Here is a 23,528-nt window from a genome sequence, read left to right as displayed (position 1 = left end):
AGGCTCAGGGCATCCCTGGATGCCAAGAGAGGGTTCCAAGAGGCTCCTGAGCAAGAGATGAGGCGATCTGGCCAGCATCTCTTGCATTGCTGCACAGCCTGGGAGAAGGAGAGGCAGAAACTGGCCCATCAGGATGAGAATCTCCGAGTCTGATTCCCATCTCTCCTCTGCACGGTGAGAAAAGTGTCTCAGCCCCAGGGCAGCAGTGTCTTTACCTGCCTCCCCAAGTGCCAGCTCCACTCAGTGTAATGATTATTAAGCCCTGTCAGCAGATATGAAACCAATGGACACAGCTCCACAGGCGAGCGCTTCGGAAGCCGCCACACCGGCCCTGCTCGCAGTTTTCATTATCCATCTGGAAAATTGGGGATGTCACAAGAGTTCTTAGAGCACCGGGATGAAATCATCTTGTCAGCAACAAAAAGGCCAGTTCAGGCTCCTGCAGGAGGAGGAGGAGGACTGGGATGAGCCAGGGAGTCCCTCTGGCACTGCCCACCCTGGAGCTGCTGTGGCACCGACATCTCAGCTCCTGCCGTGTGAATTGTACTATGAAGAAAAAACAGAGTGAAGGAAAACAATGTTCTTTCTCTCACACTAATTCACAGCCTCTTGTCTGACTCTTGACTGCATCAGGCTGGGAAGAACTTGTAGGTTGCTGGGGAGGATGAAGCATGAGCTGGCATGGAGAGAAGATGGAGATGGAGGTCCTTACAGGTTGTTCACATGGAATGAGAAGCAAGCCAGAGAGTTTTTAATCCAAAATCCAAGCAGACATATCCATTTTCTTTGCTGTAACTGTATGGTTTTTCACCCTCTGCAGTTTTTGAAGCTGTGCATTACTTTAGTCTGAATGACATCGAAGGCAGATGTGGCAAAACCACCTGCCCAGAGACTGCTTCTAAATGGGCATCTGATCCAACATGGCTTTCTCATTTTTTTGGTAGGGAAAACCCCTTGCTGGTCATGAAGTCAGGTCTTTCAGCAAGATCCAAGGGCAGCCAGCAGAGTCACAAAACCTCCCCAACACCAAGGTGCATGGGATGCTGGGCTGCAGCATGAGGGTCCTCACATGAAACAGTCCCTTCCAGAAGAGGCTGGTAACTCCTGTGGGTGCAGGACGAAAGCAACGAAGTAAAGTTTTTCTGGAGCTACCAGGCTCCAGCAGATAAAGAGAGCAAAGGGGCTGTGAAACACAGAAGATGCCCAGCTGCAAGTCCTTCTCCTGCCACAGGGCTGAGAGCAGAAGGGAGATGCTGCAACACAGCCCAGGTGTGGAGCAGAGCACATGGCAGCTGATGACGAGGCTGGGATGAGTTTTTGGGGGTGTACTGGGCATCATTCTCAGCTTGCTGCCCCTCAACCACCCTGGCAGCAGCCGTGTCTCATATACAGAGTCCAAAGAAAGACCTGTGGCCAGTTTGAGTGACTTCCTGAGTCCCTTTCCTGTGCCACAAGACAGGTTCAGGGTAACAGACTATCCCTCTATTCTACTGCATTATCCAAGGCCATGGCTTAAATTGAGGACCACTGTCCCAACCAGAAGCTGGATTATAACCCTTGTGCCTCAGACACAAAATATGAGACTCCAAATGTGATTTATTTCTCCTGTGCACAAAATACTACCCAGCTGCTTTTGTGTACAGGCATTATCTTCTGGTCCATTGATTTTTAATAGCATGGTTGTAGATTGAAATTAGATGCCTGAGCATCCAACTTCCATCAACAAATACTAAATACTGGTGCTGCTGATGGAGGTTTTTGGAACTGTCCTGGACATAGACAGGCTCTCTATTGCACCACAAGAAATAGAACTTGGAGATGGAACAAGCCCATTAGATCATCAGATGCTCCAGTGCTCTCTACAATTTGCTTCCCCAGTGCTTTTACTAGTCAAAGCTCGAACAGCCCAGGTGACAGCTCTTATCCATTCCCTTGGGAGGTTATTCCACTGCCTCTGAATTTCTAGGCACTCCTTCAAGCACATTCAAAACCAAGCAGCACTTTTCTTTTTCTTCTCTCCATTTGCCTTCACAGCTGCCCAGGGTTTCCCTTGCCAATCCTGCATTTACATCACACTCACCTGTCCCTTGACTAAGTGCAAGGCTCTCCTGCTCCAGGGTGTAAGGACAGAGTGACAGATCACTGCATCCCTGCCTAAATACCACATAAATGAACAACGGTCCTGCAGCAAGTCATGAGGAGGAAGTGGTGATAAACTCAACAGGGACATCCTCCCAGAGGACCATTTATCAGCATTAGCAGTAGCAAAATCTTTTTTAAAGAATAGCTGGACAAGTGCAGTACAAACCACAACTAAAATATTAATTAAAGTCCTTTGGTTCTTCCAACACTGCCCTGCCCCTTATTAAAGCCACATCAAAGTTGGCATTCATTTGTCTGCTCCTTGGCTGCCTGCAGAGAGGCACACGAGAGTGCACAGGACACAAGGTTTGTGGAGATGGTGGTCTTCATCAGACTTAGTCCTATTGTTTAAACAAAATAGCTTATCCTGCTGCTTCATGTAGTACCTGTTCTGGAGATCAACAGAATTGTTCTGGCTCTGTGCTGTCATTCCAGCATCTTTCACTAAAGCAAAGCCACATGAGGACAGACAGACACCATCAGAACAAGCAGCAAAGAGAGGCTGGAGCCATGGAGGCAAGGAAAGGGCAGGCAGGAGCATCAGTGCTGTGGAGAGGAGCCCTGTGAGGATTAGCACCTTCTGCATGGTCCTTTGGGGAGCCTGCTGAGGTGACTGAGCCTGGGCAATCTCACAGCTGTGGCAAAGATGGGTGCAGGCTGTTGGATGAGGACTTGGGGCAATTCAGTTGCTCCTGGATGGCAAATGGGTGAAGGACATCTTCCCACCCCTGTGGTCCGAGGGAAGCAGCCATGGCTCATTCTCACCCTCTCACTCCTGCAGGTTTACACAAAGGCAGAAGCCAGCACAGTGCTACAAGGAGCAGCATCTCCAGCACTCTGAGGCTGGAAAAGGGACACCTCAATTAAAGGGACACTTTTCCACACTCTGAGGCTGGAAAAGGGACACTTCAATAAAAAAGTGCATTAAAAAAATAAATAAATGCCAATCTCTTTCCAGCACCTCAGCTGATGCAGAATCACAGGTAAGATGAGGGTCACTCATGCAGCTTTTAACACCACAATGTGAGAAATGTTTGTGAAAGTCCATGAGGAGACCCTGCTGATGCTGAGCTGCCCTGGGCAAACACCAGCTCTGCCATGGGGCTCCCTCAGGGTGAGTGGTCGAGCACCCAGCCAGGGACTGGAGCAAACACAGACACCCCGAGTGAGGGAGGTCATGCACAGGGAGGAAGAGCCTGCAGGGATATAGTGTGAAGCAGCCTTGGGGCTTCTTGGGTCACCTGAACACCACTGATCTTTTTTTTTTTCCCTGCTTTCAGCAGTGGCCTAAAAAAGACACCTGGGTTTTGTAACAGCAACCAAAATAAATAATGGCTGGTCAGTGCACTTTACATTTCCTTTATAAATAACATATTCATACTTCTGGGAGTGGGAAAATGTTTTATTTCGAGGTCTAAATAAATCCTGACCTTTTGCTAACCGTTTCTCCCGCAGGATCATTCAGTGCACCTGTCCAGCCAAGGGTGGCTCCCTGCCCCTTCAGACAGCACCAGGGACCAGTGTGACCTTCCAAGCCTTCACCAGACCAACACCACCTGAACTGAGGGACAAGGGGTGCAAGCATTTAACTGCTGGAGTGAGAGTGGACCCGCCTTTGCAAAGAGGAGAAGCAGAAGCCTGTCACAGTCACAGCACCTCAGGGGACAGGTGGGATCTCTCAAAGGTTTGCTACAGAGCCCAGGGCTTCATAGCAGCTGTCCCTTGCTGCCACCATACCAGTTACAGAGTGCATGGTGCAGCAGAGGGGGAGACACTTGCCATAAAACCGTTAAAGCAGGAAAAGATCTCAAAGATCATTAAGTCCAACCATTAACCTAACACTGCCAGTTCTACCACTATAGGTGTCCCTAAGTGCCACATCCATGTTTTTTTAATGCTTCCAGGGACAGCGATTTCACCCCTTCTTTGAGCAGCCAGTTCCAATGCACAACCACCCTGACAATGAAGAAATTTTCCCTAATATCCAATCTAAACTTCTCATGGTGCAGCTTGAGGCCTTGTCCTCTTGACCTGTTGCTTATTACCTGGGAGAAAGGACTGACACTGAGCCCCACCAGTCTACAACTTACTTTCAGGCAGTCATAGAAAGCAATATTCAGCAGCTCAAAGAGCTTTATGCTTTATCACCTTGAAGGCATTAAATAAATAAACATAAAAATAGCACCGCTTGCACTTCAGCAGAGTATAAGCAGGTATTTATAGAAGGAAGCCCCAGTGAAACCACATGCCCTTTCAATCCACTTCCCAAGCAAATAAACCCAAGTAATATTGAGGAGTAGAAGTATATCAAGGCTATTTGCAAACAAAGTGAAGGATACCAGCAAGGAGAACCCCTGAATTCCATCAGTCCCATGCAGCAGCTCTGCTTGGATGTTTCAGGGGGCTCAACACATCTCACACCTAGCTCAAAGAACACAGCAACAATGAGTTCCCATTTCCAGCCCATTGCTCTGGAGAGCCATACATCCCCAAATCCCTGGAATTTGCCATGGCTGCTGATGTATGGCTGTTTCTCTCCTGTGGCTGTGCCAGATTGATAGTACTTTGCTCTTTCTTCCTGCTCCTACTACATGGCAGGCTCCCAGGAGGAAGGAATGAAAGGGCCCTGATCACAGATTTCTCCTGAGCAGTAAACCCTTGATATGCAGGCTCTCCAAGCTGCAGAGGGTTCCTCCATGCCTATACAACAATCAATCAGGGAGAAAAAAAATAAAATCAGTGTATGATTATAGCCAGGCTTGGCCAAGGCAACATGGGACAGAATTAAGCCTCATCTGAAAGGCAGATCATGGCTCTGATATATATACATGTATATATTTCCCCTCCTTTGAACCTGTAGCAATAATTACATAATGTAAGAGGAAAAAGAAAAAAAATCTAAAAACATAAATTAAAAATCCAAATCAACAAAAGCAAAAAGCCAGGCATCCGAGATATCTTTGTAGGAGCAGCTCCTCCTGAATTAGAACTCTGGAATTGTTCTGCAATCAACTCAGCGGACAGTAACCATCTGTTTATGGAAAAAAATGTTAATGGCCCCCAATCATAATCAAATAGACAACTGCTTTAAGTACCTTTTAACGAACACTAAATTACAATGGAACAGCTCTGCAAGTATTTCTGACATTCACAGGCACATCAGCAGTGCCAGCACTTTGATCAGGGCTATTAGAGCAAATATCAAATAAACTGATAGCAATGGGATTCCTCAAACGTTACAGAAAGCGTGGGCAGTATTTGTTTACTGTTCATTCAGTTCTCCCCCACCTCCTCCCTGTTTCTGTTTATTCAGAAAGAAAACATATATATGCATGTGCACACACGTGCACACCACCCACCACAGCAGACCCCATGAAAGCCTGATCTCTGTTTTTCTGTCCAAGGCTGAGCTTCCATATGAATTCTCCAATGCCCAGAAAGCCTTGAGGTGTTTTTGTCAGCAGGATATCACCTGAATTGTCATTCTATTAAGTTCCCTTAATTCCATGATCCCTGTAAAGGCACCTGTAAGTCCTTTTCCCCTCTTCTCTGGGTGGAACGGGCCAGCACATTGAGAAGCTGCAGCACAGAAAGGGGAAATGCAGGCAGGCAGAGCTGTGCACACACACTGTGTGTGTGCAGAGAGGCAGCATGATCACACACCTTATTTCTTTGGGAAATCAGATAAAAAACCAATTGACTCTTTGCCAGCTGTAACCAAGTCTGAACCATTAGCTGGCACTGGCTCCACTCGAGGAAGAAAACCTTGTTTGGACAATGGAAGTAGTTTTTAATCTCAGAGCCTGGAAAACAGTTAATCTCAGCAAAACTACAAGTGCTCTTGTCTCTAGATTTTCTCTAGCACCTTTCTCTGCATATCTCAGCTAATGCCATTTGGTTTTTATTGAAGTTGTGCAGCACCAGGAACACATCACAGATTTGCATGAGTACACGTCCTTCATCCCGAGGCAGTTGCAAATGTAACAGAAATCAAGTAAAAGGGGAATATATTTTAGTCCACCAACCTAAGTATTTACAGTCTCCATCACTGTGCCATCCAAACATTTTGTATGCCCCAGATCTTTTCTGTGCCATTATTACTCTTCCACAAAATTTAATTTTTCTTAGTCCTGGGACTTGCATGTGGCTTTTTTATTATACTACAAAATTTCATTTCCTGTCATCTGCTGAGATTAAACTTAGATTGGAAGACACTGTTTACAAGGGTTGTAGTGAGAAACCTGACCCCAGGAGGTGAGGTATAAAGCTCTCCACCTTGGGTGGGCACTCAGGGAACGTGGGACACTGGCCCCAGAGCTGGAGCAAGTAGCAACTGAAAGCAGGATATTGGCCTCCTTATTCCCACATGGTCTATCCCATCCAAAAAAACACCCCCTTGGGACAAAGAGTAAACCAAAGGACTCCAAATTTCAATTTCTTGCTTGTTTAGACCCTTTTCTTTTCCCCACACTAATACAAGGCTTTAAAAAGCACCCCAGCCCCTCCTCTGGATACACAACACCCTTCTGCAACTTCAACGAGTCTCAGTTTTAACACTCATTTTTCCCAGTGCTTTTCGCTCCACTGCCTCTCTGTTGCTCACGGAACACCACTTTTCACAAAAAAAAAAAGGAGCTTTGTTTGCCATTTCCCTGCCGCCTCCACCACCCCAGCTCCAGTGAGCTCCCGTCTCCCCCCAGCTGCCTCAGCCCACCCCGTTCCCCCCCAGCCAGAGCAGCCAAAGCCAACAGGCAGCCAGAAAGGGGCTCTGACCTCCGCCGTTCCGCGTTAATGAATGTCCTCTCCGGAGGGAGCAGGGGAAGGCGAGAGGGATGGCCCGGAGCCAGGCTGGGCGAGCTCAGCTGAGGAGCACAGCGCGTCAGAGCCGCTCTCAAAGGAGCTTTTGTTGGTGCCAGCGCTCCAGCCCGGCGGAGGCACGCTCGGCTCCGCGGGCTTTCCCACCGCTGCATCGGTAACCGGGCCTGGCTCTGGCAGGACTCTGCTGCGCTGCTCCAAGGGAGTGCCACCAGCCAGAACAAGACAAAAGTGGACAGACCTTCCCCTCGGAGTCCTCTCCTAGCATACATCCCTCAAGCCACAACGGCTTTCTTTCCACAAAAGCAGCTGGACACTCGTCAGCCTTGTTCTAAGGCCAGTGGGCAATCCAGCAGGCTGGCCCAGGGAGCCTTCCAAACACAACGTGACATCCAACTTTGTCAGTCCACACTCACCTCTCTCTAGGAAATAAACCATCTGCTCAACACTTGGAGAAGCAGAAGGAAAAAGATGTACTCAGAAAGACTCATGAGGTGCTTTAGGTAACATGTCCAACACGAGCACACAATGTTCTGCATCTGACAAAATCAACAGGAAAAGTCTGCTCCTGCAGGCCTGCCAAGCTGGGATTTCAACAACAAGTGGCAATATATCAGCTGGCAACAAACAGCTCCCAAATCAGGGATGCACTTGCCCAGAAAGACTCGGAGTTTGGATTTTTTTTTTTCTTCCTTAGTAAATGATAACACACTGGGTGCCACAAAGGATGCCTCCTGCCCAAGAGTTAACTGAGCAGAGTTTGGTCACTGTGAGTAGGCTATGGTGCTGCCTATGACAATTGTGACTTAATAATCTCCCTGGTTTTAAAGATGTATTTGTCTTCTGTTAACTCCATTTCTCCAAGCAAAGCCAATAAAACTTGTAGAAACTTTGCAGGGTAGTGGTTGCATATCAGAATTGGAAGAAACACAGCATGATGAGGAGGAAAGCAGATTTTTCTAGCTAAACAATTGTGCCTCCATTAAACTTCACACACAAGGGCCCATCATGGCACCCCTCTGGTTCCTGGGAATGCAGAATATCCACTGACACACTTATCCAAACACCTCTAAACACATACACACATCTGTTCACCAAGACTTGTTACTCACATTAGGCTCACTTCACTCCCCTTTGATTCTTCCACTGGAGTCAGATGTTACTTTTCCTTTTCATATTTGTTTCTCAAAGCTCCATCAGTGGCACATGCCCAAGCACTTCCAAAGTGTTCTGACAAATCCCTCCAGAAAGCACATAACATCATCCCAGTTTTACAGATGGGGAAATTAGAGCAGAGGCAGAGGTTAAGAGAGCTAATTGCCTATGGCCACTAAGTGAGTCAGTAGAAGAGCTGGGAATTGATCCCAGGAACCATGTCTTCCATTCCTCCACTCCACCCACCAGTCAGTACACTCCACCAGATGGTTCTTATCATTGGACATATGGACTAAATATTCCTAAGTTGGTGTGGAAGAGTCACTATTTAATTAAATGTCCTGTCTTCTATCTCCATAGGATGCATAGGAGAAACTCCAGCCAGAATCCCATCTGGACCCACTCAGGAAATGTCTACGTGAAGAAAACAAAGGCCTAGGCAAGTGCAAGGAACATTCCCAAATCTATCAACCTGCCCTGAAGCAGAGACCACAGCAAGGCCAGGAAATAGGCAGTGACTCGGGAGCCTTGGGAGAATCTCATGTTTGTCAAAGCCTGGCTTCAAACAGTGCATGCACAAGCCACCAGTTAGGCTGGGAACTACTTTGTCATGTGAAGGCTCTTCCTTCAGCCTTCACTGGGCACCATCAACACTGCCCAACTGGAGATACCAGCAGAGTCACAAAAAACAGATGGCACAGAATTATCTACTTCTGGCATTGGCTCTGTCTCATCACAGAGCTGCTGTCCCTAGGACAGAGACCAGTTCTGCCTGGCAAACATCAAACACCTTCTCACTATCAGTGATACTTGAAATAAATTTCTAAAGTCATTATTCATGACACAGAGGAGAAAACCTTTCATCAGAGAGTCATCAGAAAGTGACCTTCCACACCACTGCCTTCCCAGTATGGACATAAAGTGACAGCAGCATCTCAGTCCCCACTCAGAGACAGGCACAGAGTGGCTGCACCTGCCTTCCCAAGAGAACTCAAACCAATTTCACATCCTTCTGCCCCCCCTGCACACCCTGTGCTCTGCAGCCAGTGCAGCAGAAGCCTGTGCACCACCAAGTCCATAAAACAGATTTCACCCAGACCATGCTGTCCTGAACACAATGCAGGGCTGGAGGGAGCAGACTCAGAGCTCTCCTGGACAACCTGTAGATGCAGTTATGTACTCAGAAGGAACACATGTCCACACTCCTGCCCACAGAAGCTCACACAGGTGAGAACCACCAGCTCACTTGTTTCCCTTACTCTCTCAACAGACAGAAGAGGACTGCACTGCCTTTGGAAGGCTTTGCGTTGTAGGAATAAAGCCACAACACCTTTCCACATGTGCTATAAGAGCTGGGCAATCCTGGAAGGTGCCTCCTGCTAGGGGAAACCAACTGCACCTACCTTTCATCCCAAACTTGGACCGCCGGCCATACTTGTTGATCATAATAAAGAGGACGACCAAGAGGACACAAGCGAAAGCTGCCAGCCCAACCGCTATGGAAACCTGGAAGGAAGAAGCCTTAGAGTCAACACAGAGGAATTTAGGAGTCTAAATCAGAAATACAGCACCTCCTTGCCCAGTTTAACCTTTCTATAGGCTCACACCATCTGCTGCACCCCTGTGGATGTCAGCTATGGAGGAAAGCACAAGCTAAAGCAGCAGGCCCTGGCACAGCCTGGAGAAGTTACAGGCTCTTTGCAGGACTGGGAGGTCTGGGATCTTCCCATCACTGATACTCTTCTGGCACCAGTTTTCCCCAGCCTCTCACTCCATATATCTGCAGGGAAAAAAGACCTCTGCTCCAATGCCTGGGCTCTCCCTTCACTGCATCACAGCCCAAGCCTCCATTTCTGACATCACATCTTTGCCATGACATCACAACACTAAAGCTCTTCAAAGCTGGGAGCACAGTTCTGCCTCCATCCAAAAATCCCTCAGGACAGAGTGAGGGAAAATAACAGAACAGAAAGAGAAAACAGAAGAAATTAAGTAGAATTAAGGAGTTTTTCCTTGTAAAAAGGAGTTTTCCAAAAGCCTCTAACAGTTCCCTGTTTATTGTAATTTTACTAGTAAATATTTATAGTAGAGCAATGTCCATGTCCTTCACTGGAGCTGTGGTTCCACTGTGGCAGTGTACAAGCAGGGAAAGAAAACCTCCTTGCCCTAAAGGGTTTACAATCCCAGGCTTATTTTAATATTTATGAATATTTATTCCTTCAACTCTTTGCTCAAAATACTTTTTATTGCATTGATGTAAACAACAATTTCTCTGGCATGTGTCCAATTCTTCTGTACTAGGTCTTGTGATGCATTTAAACTTTGCTTCCTTTTACACAACTCTATTCTGCTATAATAGAAAATACATCATTTAACTAAGAAGTAATTTCATTTTGCAATCCTTTTCCCTGCTCTCGGTACATTTGTTATAATATTTTAAAATTTTTATTTTACACTCTATTTTCATCCCCAGCTATTTTTCTGTGCTTTATATTTAATAATCAGTGCACATTATTACTCCAGCCTCACTATTCAAAGCTTCCACTTCAGTTAAAGGAGATTTTCTGTTAGATGAGAACTGAAACCAGGGTGGACTGAGTTTTGCTTATTCTGTTGACACCTCGTGGATTTCAGTATCTTAAAACTTCCACAGAATTAGAGCAATTGTGTAACATGCTAATTTTTTTTTCTTTTAATACTTATGCACAGTTTTTTTTCTTGTTTCTACTGGGATGCTGCAGAAGAAAGACAATGCTGAGATCTGATAAGCCCTAGACTTACTTTCCTTTTTCATTTTAGGCATGTCCTGCACAGCAGGAGAGAGGGCAAACACACATTGACAGAATTGAACCAAACTAAACCCAGGTCTTTCACCAGGCTAAGCTTAACAGATCAATAACAGTCCAAAACACACAATTGCCTGTTTGTTTGTTCTCTGGGTGCTACTTTTTAAGAGTGAGAATTCCTGACCCTGCCAGCAGAGACTTCACAGGATGCCTTATTTTCAAAGGGTTCCCTGGTTCCACTCTGCAGACCCAAGAGGATCAGATGGTTTGTGTCAGTATTTTACTTGCCCAACACAAGCCGCAAAATCCTTCTGATTGCTGCCTTGAGTCATAAAGGAAGAGATTTCTCTTGCAAGCATCTCAAAACAGCAGAGAAATACAAATACTGAGCAGTTCTGTAGAGAAGAGACCAGGACTCACCCCAAAAGTGTCCTCCTCTGGTTTGTGGGTCACAGTGATCGGTGGGGTGGGACTCACTTCATAATCACCGACTGAAACCAAAACACCAAAGACAGAAACCTCAGTGTGGCTCCCACGGGACTCCCAAGGCACCAGCACATTCCAACAGCAGTGCCTGGCCCAAAGAGATTCAGTTCACCCCTAAAAGAGGCTGCAAGTTTCTGTTTGAGAAGGCACAAATCAACCATCAGAGAGTTCCCTGTGCACATCAGCAGAGAAAACACAGACCAGCACTATGCTGATGCTGTTCCAGCCTCACAAATGAGAAACATTTGGGTGCCTGGTGTCCTGGAATAGTCTCCCACCACCCTTGAGCCCTCTTCCTATTTTCAGAAATCTACTGAGCTAAGTGGGGTTAAAATACAACTGACTCCAGCAAAACTTGATCTGAACAAACATTAAGTTGAATGCTTTTTATGGTGTATGATGTGTTTGGGGGGGGGGGGGGGGGGGGAGGGAATAATCTGTGGAAGAAACACAACAGAATTGAGACCTGCTTCTCATCCCAGCCCACACCAGAGAGATGTTGGGGACAGCCCAGCCTCCATGAAATTAAGATCCCTTTTGCTGCACCACAACCAACCATCATTTCCTTTATAGGACCTTTGGGAAACCACTAGAGGCAGATGAACATCTCCTGGTCTCATGAGATTATCAAGCTGATCACAAGCTCCCCAACAATCTTGTTCATGCACAGGGAAGCCAGGGTTTTGTGCAACCTCCATCAACCTGCTTCTGGCTTCCTCATTCTTGCTATGTAAATCACAGAGGGGAAGATGAAACCACAGAAACAAACCAGCCACAGTATTCAAAAGGCAAGGAGACACTTACTTGAGACAAAGCTGTCCGTACTCTCTGTGGAAAGGACAAAGAGAGAAGCAACACAGTTAGCAGCACAGCAAAGGGAGAGGGGTCTCCTTCCCCACCCACTTCAGACATACTCCACCACCCCAAAGAGACGAGGAAACCAACTAATCATATTTTTTCCTCTTGGGCAACTGTTCCTGGAAATTACAGTACATGTGCCAGCAGGACATGCTGGAGGTCAGGATGGAGAGCCTTGGGCTGAAAGAGGAGGGGAAGGATACTACTGTGGGGCCAAAATGGAGAACAAGTAGCACTTTTGAATGATGGGTAAACAGCCCTGCTTTCAGCAGGCAAGCAAAGCTCAACACACACACAGGGCTCTGCAGGATGGAGGTGGAGGGGAGAGAAACAGGTTTTGCCTTGCATAGCAGTGTGCACCCATGGATAAAATCCTTCAAGTATGAGGACCAGTTCCCATGGAGGGGAGCCCAGCTTGGGGCCAGGAGTTAGAGGAGACCCCCTGTGACCTGCTATTCATGAGCCACTCAGAACAGCTGATAGCTTCTGAATTGGACACGGAGGCTGTGGCTGTCCAAGAGCTGCCTCTTGCCCGAGACAACCACAGCAGGCCCTGCTGTCAGCCTGCTGACTGCTCCAGTCTATTCAGCAAAGCTCCTTCAGCTCCAGAGGTGGCCGAGGCCCCAGACAGTGAGGTCTAAAGCCCTCGGTGACACTCAGTTTACACAGAGTGAGAATCACGTCAGCTTCCAATTCACTCGCCCCTGTAAGAAACTGAGCCTGATATTAACTGGAGTTTACACAGCTTTGCTGGCAGAGGGCTCCTGGAAGGATGCTGGAATGCTCACACTGGAGCATGGGTGAGGTTTGGAAGGGGAGTGTAAAACAAACCCCAGGTGACAAACATGGCTTTCCAAACCAGGGGAAAAAACCTGAACAAATATTTTTTGTTTCAGTCAAGCAAAAGAGTAACTTTCCTTGGCTTTTTCTAGCAAGGGGGGCGGGGGGGGAAGAAAAAAAATATTTTATTTGGAGACTTTTTCTTCTCTATTAAGGCAGAATCTACTCAAAATTCTTGCTGCTTCTACATTTTCCCCTTTCCATTTTCCTCTGCTGGACTAAGCAAATTCAACAGAAATGCACAAAAAGGTTTTTTTTCCATTAAACCTTATTTTTCCAAGCATATAAAATAGCCAAGAAATTTCAGCCAGCTTGAGTTCTATGAGAAGTTCTCAAAGAACTGAACACTCATCACAGGTACATTAACCTTTGTGGATTAAATAAGGAGTTGTTAGCCTGTGGCAGAGATATCAATGACAACATGCAATGAGATTTTTACAGGAAATGACACAAATCTGTCCTGGGAGCCGCTGCCCTGCAGCATCAGAGAGAAGGCAGATATGGCATGCAGCTTATATATCCCAGACCCCAGCTTCTAACAGCACCTTGCTCCTCTCAGCCCAGAAAGCAGAGTGTGGCCTTTTACCAATGAGAGGTTTTTGACCAGGGAATGCTAAAATACATGGCCATAGGTCCTTTTCTGTGCTGACCAAGTCTTCCAGGCACTGTGCTTTCATTAATTAATTAAGAATAATAATCTCACCCTGGGTAGTGACAGCAAAGCCCTTGCACATGTGAATTGCTCTAAGCAACAAGGGGCTTGAAAGAGCCACGCTGGGGAACCTTCAGTGTGTGTCATTTTCTGAAAGAATCTACCTTCAAATGGGAAATTATAAATGTCAGCTGCAGTGAATGTATATGCCAGCTGTGGTAGTGGACGAAGCAACAAGCTTCAAGGAAAGTAAATTACATCCTGCATTGGGCTGACAGGGTCTGCCAGGGTGAGGAATGGCTTGGGACTTTGGATCAGAAGAAATAAAGGAAATGGGTCAGTAAGCATCCCACACCCAACAGCACATGGGCCATGGGTGGAGCTGCATTCACAAGGGCAATATTTTACATATATTCATAGAACCCCATTCTCCCAGAGCCTCTTACAGAAGATGCTCTTCAAACATCAGTGTGCTTTTCCACACCACAGCATGGCTCAGATTCCTTTCCAAAATCAGCTCTCCAGCAGGGAAGCATATCTGCCTTCCTTTCCTCCAGGTCCAGCACCTACCTAGGGGCTGCCCTCATTTCACAGATGGGGAAATTGAGTCACAAAGGTGGGACCTGACAGAGCTGAAACTGCAAACCTGTGCACCTCTCCTCACCCACCTACATTTGATAAGCTCTTCTGCCCTGACAGAAGGAAACATAAATAGGTCAGATAGTCAAACAGGGCAGCATCCTTGAAGTCAGAATACACATTTTCCACTCCCATCCATATCAGCTCATTTGTTCAATTGTCAGAACTTCAAGGCAGAGATTTGGGTTTGCATTTATGATATTTGACCTGCGGGGAAACTCTGTGTACATATATGGTGTGATATAAATAATAAATGAGAGTACCGTTGGTATTTTGCTATATTTAGCAAATGCCCTATTTTGCTGAATTTTCTTGGGCTGCAGGGGCCAATTTAGAGCTGCCACTTTCTCATGGCATCATTCCTGAAGGCAGCATAGATCTTAACTCCATGGTGGCCAGTGTGGTGTTGCACTGCCAGGGAATAGATCAAGCTGCTCCTACAGAGCAGACAGGCCACCACAGAAGTCTCTACAGTGCTTCCCAGAGATGCATCTTCATGTCCTCAAACGCTTTTTTTTTTTTTTTTTTTACACTTAAGCTGTGAATCACCAGGGAGTGCAACAGGGAATTCCAAGCAATCAGTTAAGAAATCCCAGCAAACTGATGCAAAGTGACTAATTGAGCTGTCGCATCTTTTGTAGCCCTGTCATCCTGGAATTGCACATATTGCATTTGGAAAGAAAACAATCCTGACACCGCTGCATCCAGCTTTAATCATGTCACAGATGCAAGCTGGAAGTAAAAGAAACAAAGGGACAGGCTGCATCACTTCAAAGGATTTTCCTTTCTATAGCTTATGACTACCACAAAGCAGAACAGTTTTTCTAGAAAAAATTCAGCAACGTCTTTGGGGCACCCAAAAGGAGACCCAAAATAATTGGCCAAACTTACATCCTATTCCCATGGAAATTCCTAAAGGTCTTTAAAATACTACTAAAATACTTTAAAATAAATAAATAAATACCCTGCAGAATATGCTACAAAATAAAATTATCTAAAGCAGTTAGCACCTCTCCCAGCATTAAAGAGTTCATATGACACCAAAGTACACTTGTGTAGGAAAATCATACTGGTCCGAAGAAGAGGCTGCCAGGGGTCACCTCTTCCAGCCTGATGTTCAGACAAAACCAACTTGGGTTGTCAAGGCCTTGTTGAGGTGCAAGGATTCCTGGCAGGGCCATAGTAAGACCTTGGGATTGCAAGGAGCCCTGATGAGATAAACTGAATATCCTACCTGGAAAAGGCTTTTCAAGGAAGTGTCCTTTGATAGTTTGGTTGGCAGAGCCCAGCTGGTTGGTAGCCACAATCGTGTAGTTGCCATTGTTGTAGTGAGTGGGTTTGTTGAAGAGCAGACAACCCTCAGACACTTCCCCCTGTTGGTAAAACTCCATGCGGATGATCTCTGTCTCCCGGAGGACCTGGCCGTTGTGCAGCCAGTGAAGGGTGGGAGCTGGGTTCCCATGCACTGCAAATGCAATGCAGTGGTCCATGTGTAGCACCGGCTCCTCCAGGGTAAGGATGCGAGGGGGATCTAGCAGAGAGAAACATGGCAGGCTCACAGCAACCTCCACCCAACGTCACCACTCTGTGCACCACGGAAACCAAGAGCATTGAAAACCTCCAAAATCACTTGTTCCTTCTACTCTTCCCATGGATGTCTGTAAAGAAGCAGCGCTGTCATGAGAACCACTCCACCCTCCCTCAAAGGAGGGTCTGAGCCACGGCCAGGCCTCTTGGCCTTCCAAACAGGGGTATAAATAAAAGACAGGGATGGAAATTTCACCAGCCCAGATACAATTAAGCTTAAACTGTCCTGTCCACACATCTACTGCTGCTCTCTTTCCCCCAGGGGATCCCAGGGAGACTGCCTGTCCCCATTAAGGAGAACACAGTGACGTAGCACTGTTACATTACATTACAGATGTGCAAGGTGCCCATGGGAGGTCTCCAGTCACACTGAGCAATTCTGGATTGCATAGCTGTGGAAGCAAACATCCCTCAGAGACTGTCTGTCCTTGGGGGCTTTGACTGCCTGAATATCCCAAAGGAGATCTCACTCGCCGAACAGCCTCCAGGGGTGTTTTAATTAGAGGGAGTAGAGTGGGAGAGGGATAAGAAAAGCAGAAACTCCACCTGCAATTTATTGCATATGCATTGTCTTCCCCTTGGGACACACCAAGCATTCAAATGTTGCTCTGCTATAGCTTCTGAAACCCCATTTACAACACCTACACCTAAGGTCCCAAACCCCAAGGCTGGCAAGGTCTTAACCAGAAGAACAAGTTTTGTGCAAAGATACATGACACAATGATTTATGTTTTCCCTAAAACTCTCCTTTTCCTGCTACCATCCAGCTGCAAAGACAATCCATTTGGCATCCACGAGGAAGAAAACCAACATACCAAATTTGACCCATCTTTATGAAAAAAGACAGTGAATTTTTAAGTCAGTGAGGCTGACAAAGGAGAAAAAGGTGCAAAGCTGGTTGGAGCTCAGCAAAATTCTCCCACCAGAGCCCATCTACCCTGAACCACACAGTCGTGTCCCAGCCACCCTCTTTCGTTCGCAAGCCCGCATGTGGCTTGTTCACATCTTCCTGGCAAGGGGATTCAAAACAGGCAGCCACCTACATGCACAAACCCAGATCTTTTCAGTGTAAAATTACAGCCTGAGCGATGGCTCTGTTCAACAAGAGCAAGGGTAGCAGAAACTGTCAGCAGCTTAGAGGATTTCACGGGTGAAAATAGGCATGGGCATAGTGCTGTTTAAGGGGTGGAGGAACAGATGCTTAAACTCCATGCAAAAAACACCTATCTGCTGACCAGTCATCTCTGAGCTGGGCTGAACTTTAATTACCTCCATCCTTCAATCCATCAATAGCACTTATTGGAAGGAAGATGAAAGTAGTAAAGCATCACACAGCATGAATGGGTTGACCAAGAGTAGCCAGAATCCCACAAGGGTCTCTGCTCTACATGTCAAGGTTGAGGTGGGGGACGTTTTCAAACTACAGAGTAAGGGCAAATATTACAGACACAGCAAAACATAGCAAATCTCAGCTGCTTGAGACCACAAAGCTGTGTAAACTTCCTTTTAAGGTCAGGGTTTTGTTATATTAGAAAGCACAAAGAAAGTTGAGCTACTTGCAGATAAAAGTGAATAGTTCAAATTTGATACATGCACATTTATATGACATTTGCAGTTTAACTTTGTAGGATCTGACCCGAGAGGAAGTCCTAACATCCCTGAAATTAGTGTCAAGTTTTAAACTGTCTTTAGCAAGGGTGCCATTGAACCTCTCACGTAGCAACAGGAAAGAAACTTTGCTTTTGTTAAGAGATTTTTACTCCCTGTATGGCTTTCCTTTAGTCTGTTGAATCTTCCAAGACACAGGCAGGAAACTCCCACCACTGTGACACTGCTGTTCCTTCCCTGCTCTTGTGCTCATTTCTGGATCAATGGAGGCATCAGGAAAGCAAAATTATTGACATTTGAGAGGGAGAGCTGTGTGAGGATCCACGTCCAGCTCACTGTGCTCAGCTCCTCCTAATCCTCACCCACAAAACCAGTACAACACAAGTAGCAAGTGGCCGTGCATTCAAACAGCTCCCAGGGCAGCCCCTCCGGGCTCTGTATGGACAAGGTCACTCCGCTGGTACTTACAGTAGACAGTGAGCAGCACACTGGCATTGCTCATCCCCACCACGTTCTCAGCAATGCAGGTAAGCAGGAATCCATTGTCCTCGCTGGTGACATTCACCAAGGTCAAGTTGATGGCATGAACATTGGTCCAGTTGAGGTTGGTCTAAAAAACCCAGAGAGAAATACAGACAGAAATTGGTATCTGGTGGCCCCTTTCCTCCCCTCTACCACCCCCAGAAAAGGAGGATGACAGTTTCTGTGTGAGGAGGTCTCCAAAATCCAAAGACAGCTGGGATCTGGGTGAAGGGAGGTATTTCCTCACCTGATCAAACACACCACATCTTGTAAGACGAAATACAAGGAAGGGGAGAGCCATGGCATTGTAGCACTGATAAACACAGCCAGCCTCTAGAAAATCTTACTATAGCTGTTGCAAACAGGTAGTTTCACTGGAGTTCCATCAGAGGACACATGAGTTAATTCAATCAGGGAGCACTGAGGCTCTCTCATCTTCACTTTCTGGCCATACAGAGGAAATGTTTTGCTCCCTTCTGGAAGCCCCCAGCTTCTCACGTGGACAGAGCATGGCTTCAGCTTTCCTTTGGATACAACAATTTCTCTTTTCTCATACCATCTACCTGACTCTCTGCCCTGCATGCACGGACCTGGGAAACCGTGGGGGCCACTCTGCTCTTGCCACACTGGGCACAGGCAGCACTGAGGTGTCGCAGCCCCTACCTGGTGGGTGTTGATGGAGTGGAGTTCAGCCACTGTCCAGTCCACGTCCGGCAGCGGCGATCCTGAGCCATTGCAGGTGATGACGGCGTTCTCCCCTTCCCGCACCGTCAGGTTCACGTGGCTCACACTGATCTCAGGGAGGTCTAGAGGAGCCAAAAAAAAACTGCTCAGGTGTGGGGCAGAATTTTCTACAGCCAGCCACAGGAAGTGTGTGGACCCAGATCCCACCAAGCTGCTTTCCAAATCAGCCTCCAGCACCCCGAGATGAGTAGCATGAGGCAACAGAATGGCCTTGCCCTACCAAGAAAAGGAGGGGTGTTGGAGACAGGGGAAAATGCGGGCACTAGAGATGTGCCAGCTGAGCAGACCCTCTCATTAGCTTTGAATCCAAAAGCTGCTGTCCGGTTCTGGCCACTCTTCCTCTCACACAACCCTCATACCCATCTCTCTACTCCCACAGAAGCTGCTCACGAGGGCAGTCACCTGGGATGAGAAAACTGTTTGTACTGGGAGAGGATCCAAGGCATCTCCACCCCCAGGGACAAGGCACAGAGCACTCAGCATTCCAGGTGAAGAAAGTGTCCCTCTAATTTATAACAATCAAGAAAAGATGACCAAGGATGTGTCCTCATATTAACTGCAGCTCTCCTAATAGAAGGTGCCTTTGTTCTTCCTCGGTGGTAGCAGAGGGATTCACTGATTTATGGTGGCTCTGATTTACACCAGTCCCTTGCTTGCTGCCACAGGCACCAAATATCCTTGTGATGTGAAACAAGACAGTGCTGGTTGCAAGAAGGCCAAAGAGTCTTCTTGAATAGGGGAAGTTTTCAGAGGCAAATTGAGTAAGCAGGGCAGGAGGAACTGACCATTGGTCCCATCCCACCACAGAGCAGCAGCATCCATCGTGCCAAGGCAAAGTCATGGATGAGGACACACACACCCTTTCATGGCCATCAGAGAGTGGCAGCAGGAAGGAAGGAGCATTGTACTGATTAGGGTGATGTCAGAAGAAAGCAAGCAGCAGTCAAAAACTGGCAAAGCTGCATAGGTGGCAGGAATAGTGGAGAGGGAGATGGGAAGGACAATGTATGGTCTTCTCCAGGCTGAGCTGGTATCAAACATGGCCACACCTAGCCATGCCCGCCCTCAGCACAAAGGACAAGGATAAATCAACATCCCTGGAGTCTTAAAGTTTGAACAGAAAGATTCCTCTTGAGGAAAGCAGACCACTGTGGCTCCCTACCCTTCCAGGAATTTGCATGGTCAGAGGAGATGCTTACGCTGCACACCAGCACATTTTTGCTCCCAAATCAGCACCCTGCTGTCCCCTGCAGTCTAATGCCACCACTGATGGAGCCATCTCTCCTCTTGTCCCTGATCCCTAAGGATTTTTTTGGTTGCTGTTTAATCCTTGCAGCTTATTCATCCCATGTGGGGCGGAAATTACAGCACTCTCAAATCTTTTTAGTTCATCCACACAAAGGCACATTTTGGCCAATTTCCAGAGCTTAAAGGGACAGGGTGAACTTGGAAAAAAAAACCTAACCAACAAAACAACAAAAAAACCAAGTCATGCAAATTCAAACGTCTGTGCTGTTTGTCTACTACTGCTACAAGTAACAAGCCCAAATCCCTAGTACAGAGGATGATTATATTAAAAAAAAAAAAATCTGGTTTTCCTCCTTTTTTCAGCTTGTGAGTTTGACAGCTGCTTGTGTACAGACAATTTAATTGCTCTGTGGAAGGTACATCTCTTTTTCCTTACTCTGCAAGGGATGCTTTCCAGTAATAGCAATAGCAGAGCAAAACCTGACACCAAACAGGCAGTTGATGTGTGAACAAGGTGAAGGAAAAAGGGATAACTATTGAACATGCCTCATGTTGCTCCTGGGGCCGCTGGACTCTTTTAAACATCAGCAGGAAATAGAAAGAGATATAAAGTCACTTCTGGCTCTTCCCTACAGATATGGGATTTCAATTGAAAAATAAAACAAAAGAAAATGAATAGAGACAGAGTAATTATAAAAGATTCTGTGTCAGGGTCTTTTAACAATATGCTGCTTCTAGGATTCGTTAGGCACAGGAAAATCTACATGAAACAGCTCTTTTCAAGACATCACACAGACTCACTACAGACACTTTGACAAGCAGCAGCATTGCAGTGAAGAAAATGCCCCAAATCACCCAATATCTTTCATATGCACATTAATAGCAGCCTCACATTTACCCAGATAGTCTATTTTTAATCTACAAACTATCCCAGCCAGCTTCAACCTCCTTGTTCTCAACCACATGGTAAGATCCTGCTACATCATGTTCCTGAACCTGAGGTGCTGGATTGGACAGGAATTCCTCCTAGCCTCCCTCGTGTCCAGCCCAGGGATCCTTACCACACTGGGTGATGTTCATCTCCTTCAAAGTGATGATGGCTGCATCCATGGTCATGCAGTAGAGATCCTGGTACTGCAGGTTTGCCTCGCTCTTCTCCTGCCAGAGCTGGATCCAGCGGATGTCGCAGCTGCAGTTAAAAAGGTTCCTCTCTAGTCTCCTGCGGGCAGAGAGAGGTGAGAGAGGATGGTGGGACGGGGAAGGATGAGCAGAGCTGTCACCTGGCTCTGGGACCCCCAAGGAGGACAGCCACCATGCATGTGTAAGAGCTAAAGTAGAACCTTCTCTGCGTTATCCTCCTGGGGTCTTCTGGCACTTATTATTGCTGCCCCTGCCACAGTCACACATCCATGCGTTCACACAGTCTCCTTCATGAGTGCACACAAGGTTTTGCATCTCCCAGGACAGCACACAGATGCAGTCACTGTCTCTCACCACAAGATCTGCAGTGCTGTGGCTTGGCCCCACTGTCACCCAGACACCCAAAGGAGTCACCCCTCAGCAAAGGAGCAGACAGCTCTCTACTGCCCTAAAATATTGATTTACATCTTCAAATCCCACTTCAGCAGTGGTCCTAGACTCTGCTGGGCAAAGCACAGTCCCCACAAGCACTCAGAGAAGCTGGCAGCCCTTCTCCCAAGTTCCTTGTTCAAACACAGGCTCCTGGTGACCCAGAACACAAGCTAATGTGCAGGGGAACATGCATTTTAATCAAATCAATCAGCACTGTACCGAGACCCTGCTGACCTGGCCAGGAGAAATGGAGAAAAGCACTGCCTTTAATGTACTTCATTTAAACCACACTTACACATAGTTTATATACCAGGAATGTTTATTATAATTGATTTTCCAACCTATTAACCATTTCATTTACATTTTTAAAGCTCTGCAGTTGTCTGTGGGCATGAAAGAAGGCCAAGTCCCAGCAGGGAGAATAGCCCAGTGCTCAGTCAGGACTGAGCTACCAAGGCTGGCTGCAATAATTTGAGCAAAGCTAGGAGTTACAACCTGAACAAACAAAATATCGCCCCATACAACTGTAAAGCAAAGAAAGTTGGGATCAGTAGAGCCAGTAATGCCAAAGATAAGCTCAGTCACCCCCCAAAGCAGAAGGGTACCTCCAAAGGTCAAACCATTGTTTCATGTGATATCTAGATCCCCCCATCATACAGGGGAAAGCTTTTTTCCTGCTCTGTACCACATGTTACTGCAAAATTCATGCTTGCTTTTACAAAATTAATTTCACCGACTAACAGGATTTGGAAACAACCTTCCAAACATCTGCAGCTGCTGTTTTGTCAATACAGTGCTGCAAAAGGAAGAACTGAAGGGGTCTTCTGGTAGCATCCAGGGTTCCTTAATCAGAACCCTGATGATGCCACTTTGCATTTTCAAATACATCAAGATGTCATCTGACCTTTTTTTTCAGAGCAAACACTGAGTTAAGCTTCACTCTGTGGCTTTTCATTAGTTCATTTCTTTCCCACCAAAAGCACATAAACCTCTGTGACACAGGTACAAGGCTCAGACAAGCAACTCAAAGGCCAAAGCACTAAATTTAACAGACCAGAGCAGATTAGCGCAGTGATTTGAGTGATGAGACACTCCCTGCGTGCTCTGACAGGTACTGCCAGGGCTTTGCACAGGCTTTACATCCTCTTCTACACAGCTATGAATCTCCCTCTCAGGAGCCCCCAGAATTACTGATGCCAACAGGACATGGGATGGCAAGTGGGTAAGGGCAGGTCAGGTAACTGGGGATGTACTCTGGGACCTGGCAGGGAGCTGGGGGAGCTCAGATGCAATGGGGGAGAAATTCTGCTCTGCTGCAAATATCCTCACAAAACGAGGCTGCTGGGAGAGCTGCTGTCCTAGCACTTAAGGGCAGCTCTGTAAGTAATAGACAGCAGCTTTCCCGGTCCATTGTTAATTCATGAAGGGCCATGAATAATACAGGAGCCACGAGCTTCAGGGCAGAACTTCCCCACAGCCTGCCCCAACACCAGCAGTGTAACTCGCTCTAATCAAGACCCCCAGAGGGGCTTTTGCACAAATTAACTCCCATCAGGGGCTGGATGTGCTGAGTGCCATGGGCAGCTGGCACAGCTCTTTGGATAGAAAGGGTACATGTGTGCACCTATTGTCCCTAACATGCATTGCTAAAGCAGTCCTAACATGCAGAAAATATCCTTTCCTCCTTGTCTGGTGCCTGCCTTGCCATGCCAGCCAGCTCCCCAGAGAGGTGCATAGGGAATTCCACACTCACATTATCCTAAACCCACCCAAAAACCTGGACTTTCAATTCTCTCCTCAGACCCCTTCCCTTGCAGGGACCATTAGGAGATGCAGCTGCTTTCAACTCTTCCTCTCACTCTTCTGTAACACAC

The 23,528-nt window shown here is 46.8% G+C and overlaps 1 protein-coding gene across 4 annotated transcripts in view; it reads right to left on the bottom strand.

Moving 5' to 3' along the window:
- NTRK3 (neurotrophic receptor tyrosine kinase 3) overlaps positions 1-23,528 on the bottom strand; it is a 204,178-nt gene that overhangs the window by 122,717 nt on the left and 57,933 nt on the right. For all 4 annotated transcript variants that reach the window (XM_053954740.1, XM_053954743.1, XM_053954741.1 and 1 more), the window contains exons 5-11: positions 21,144-21,301; positions 18,754-18,896; positions 18,037-18,178; positions 15,608-15,904; positions 12,189-12,212; positions 11,319-11,389; positions 9,516-9,618 (exon numbers count right to left, since the gene is read on the bottom strand). In XM_053954740.1, coding sequence (XP_053810715.1) covers positions 9,516-9,618; positions 11,319-11,389; positions 12,189-12,212; positions 15,608-15,904; positions 18,037-18,178; positions 18,754-18,896; positions 21,144-21,301 — 938 coding nt within the window. The remainder of the gene's footprint in view (positions 1-9,515; positions 9,619-11,318; positions 11,390-12,188; positions 12,213-15,607; positions 15,905-18,036; positions 18,179-18,753; positions 18,897-21,143; positions 21,302-23,528) is intronic.

The sequence above is a fragment of the Vidua chalybeata genome, chromosome 13 (genome assembly GCF_026979565.1).
Source record: "Vidua chalybeata isolate OUT-0048 chromosome 13, bVidCha1 merged haplotype, whole genome shotgun sequence".
Lineage (NCBI taxonomy): Eukaryota > Metazoa > Chordata > Aves > Passeriformes > Viduidae > Vidua > Vidua chalybeata.
The sequence above is the reverse complement of the archived record's forward strand: the minus strand, read 5'-3'. Positions and strand labels throughout refer to the sequence as shown.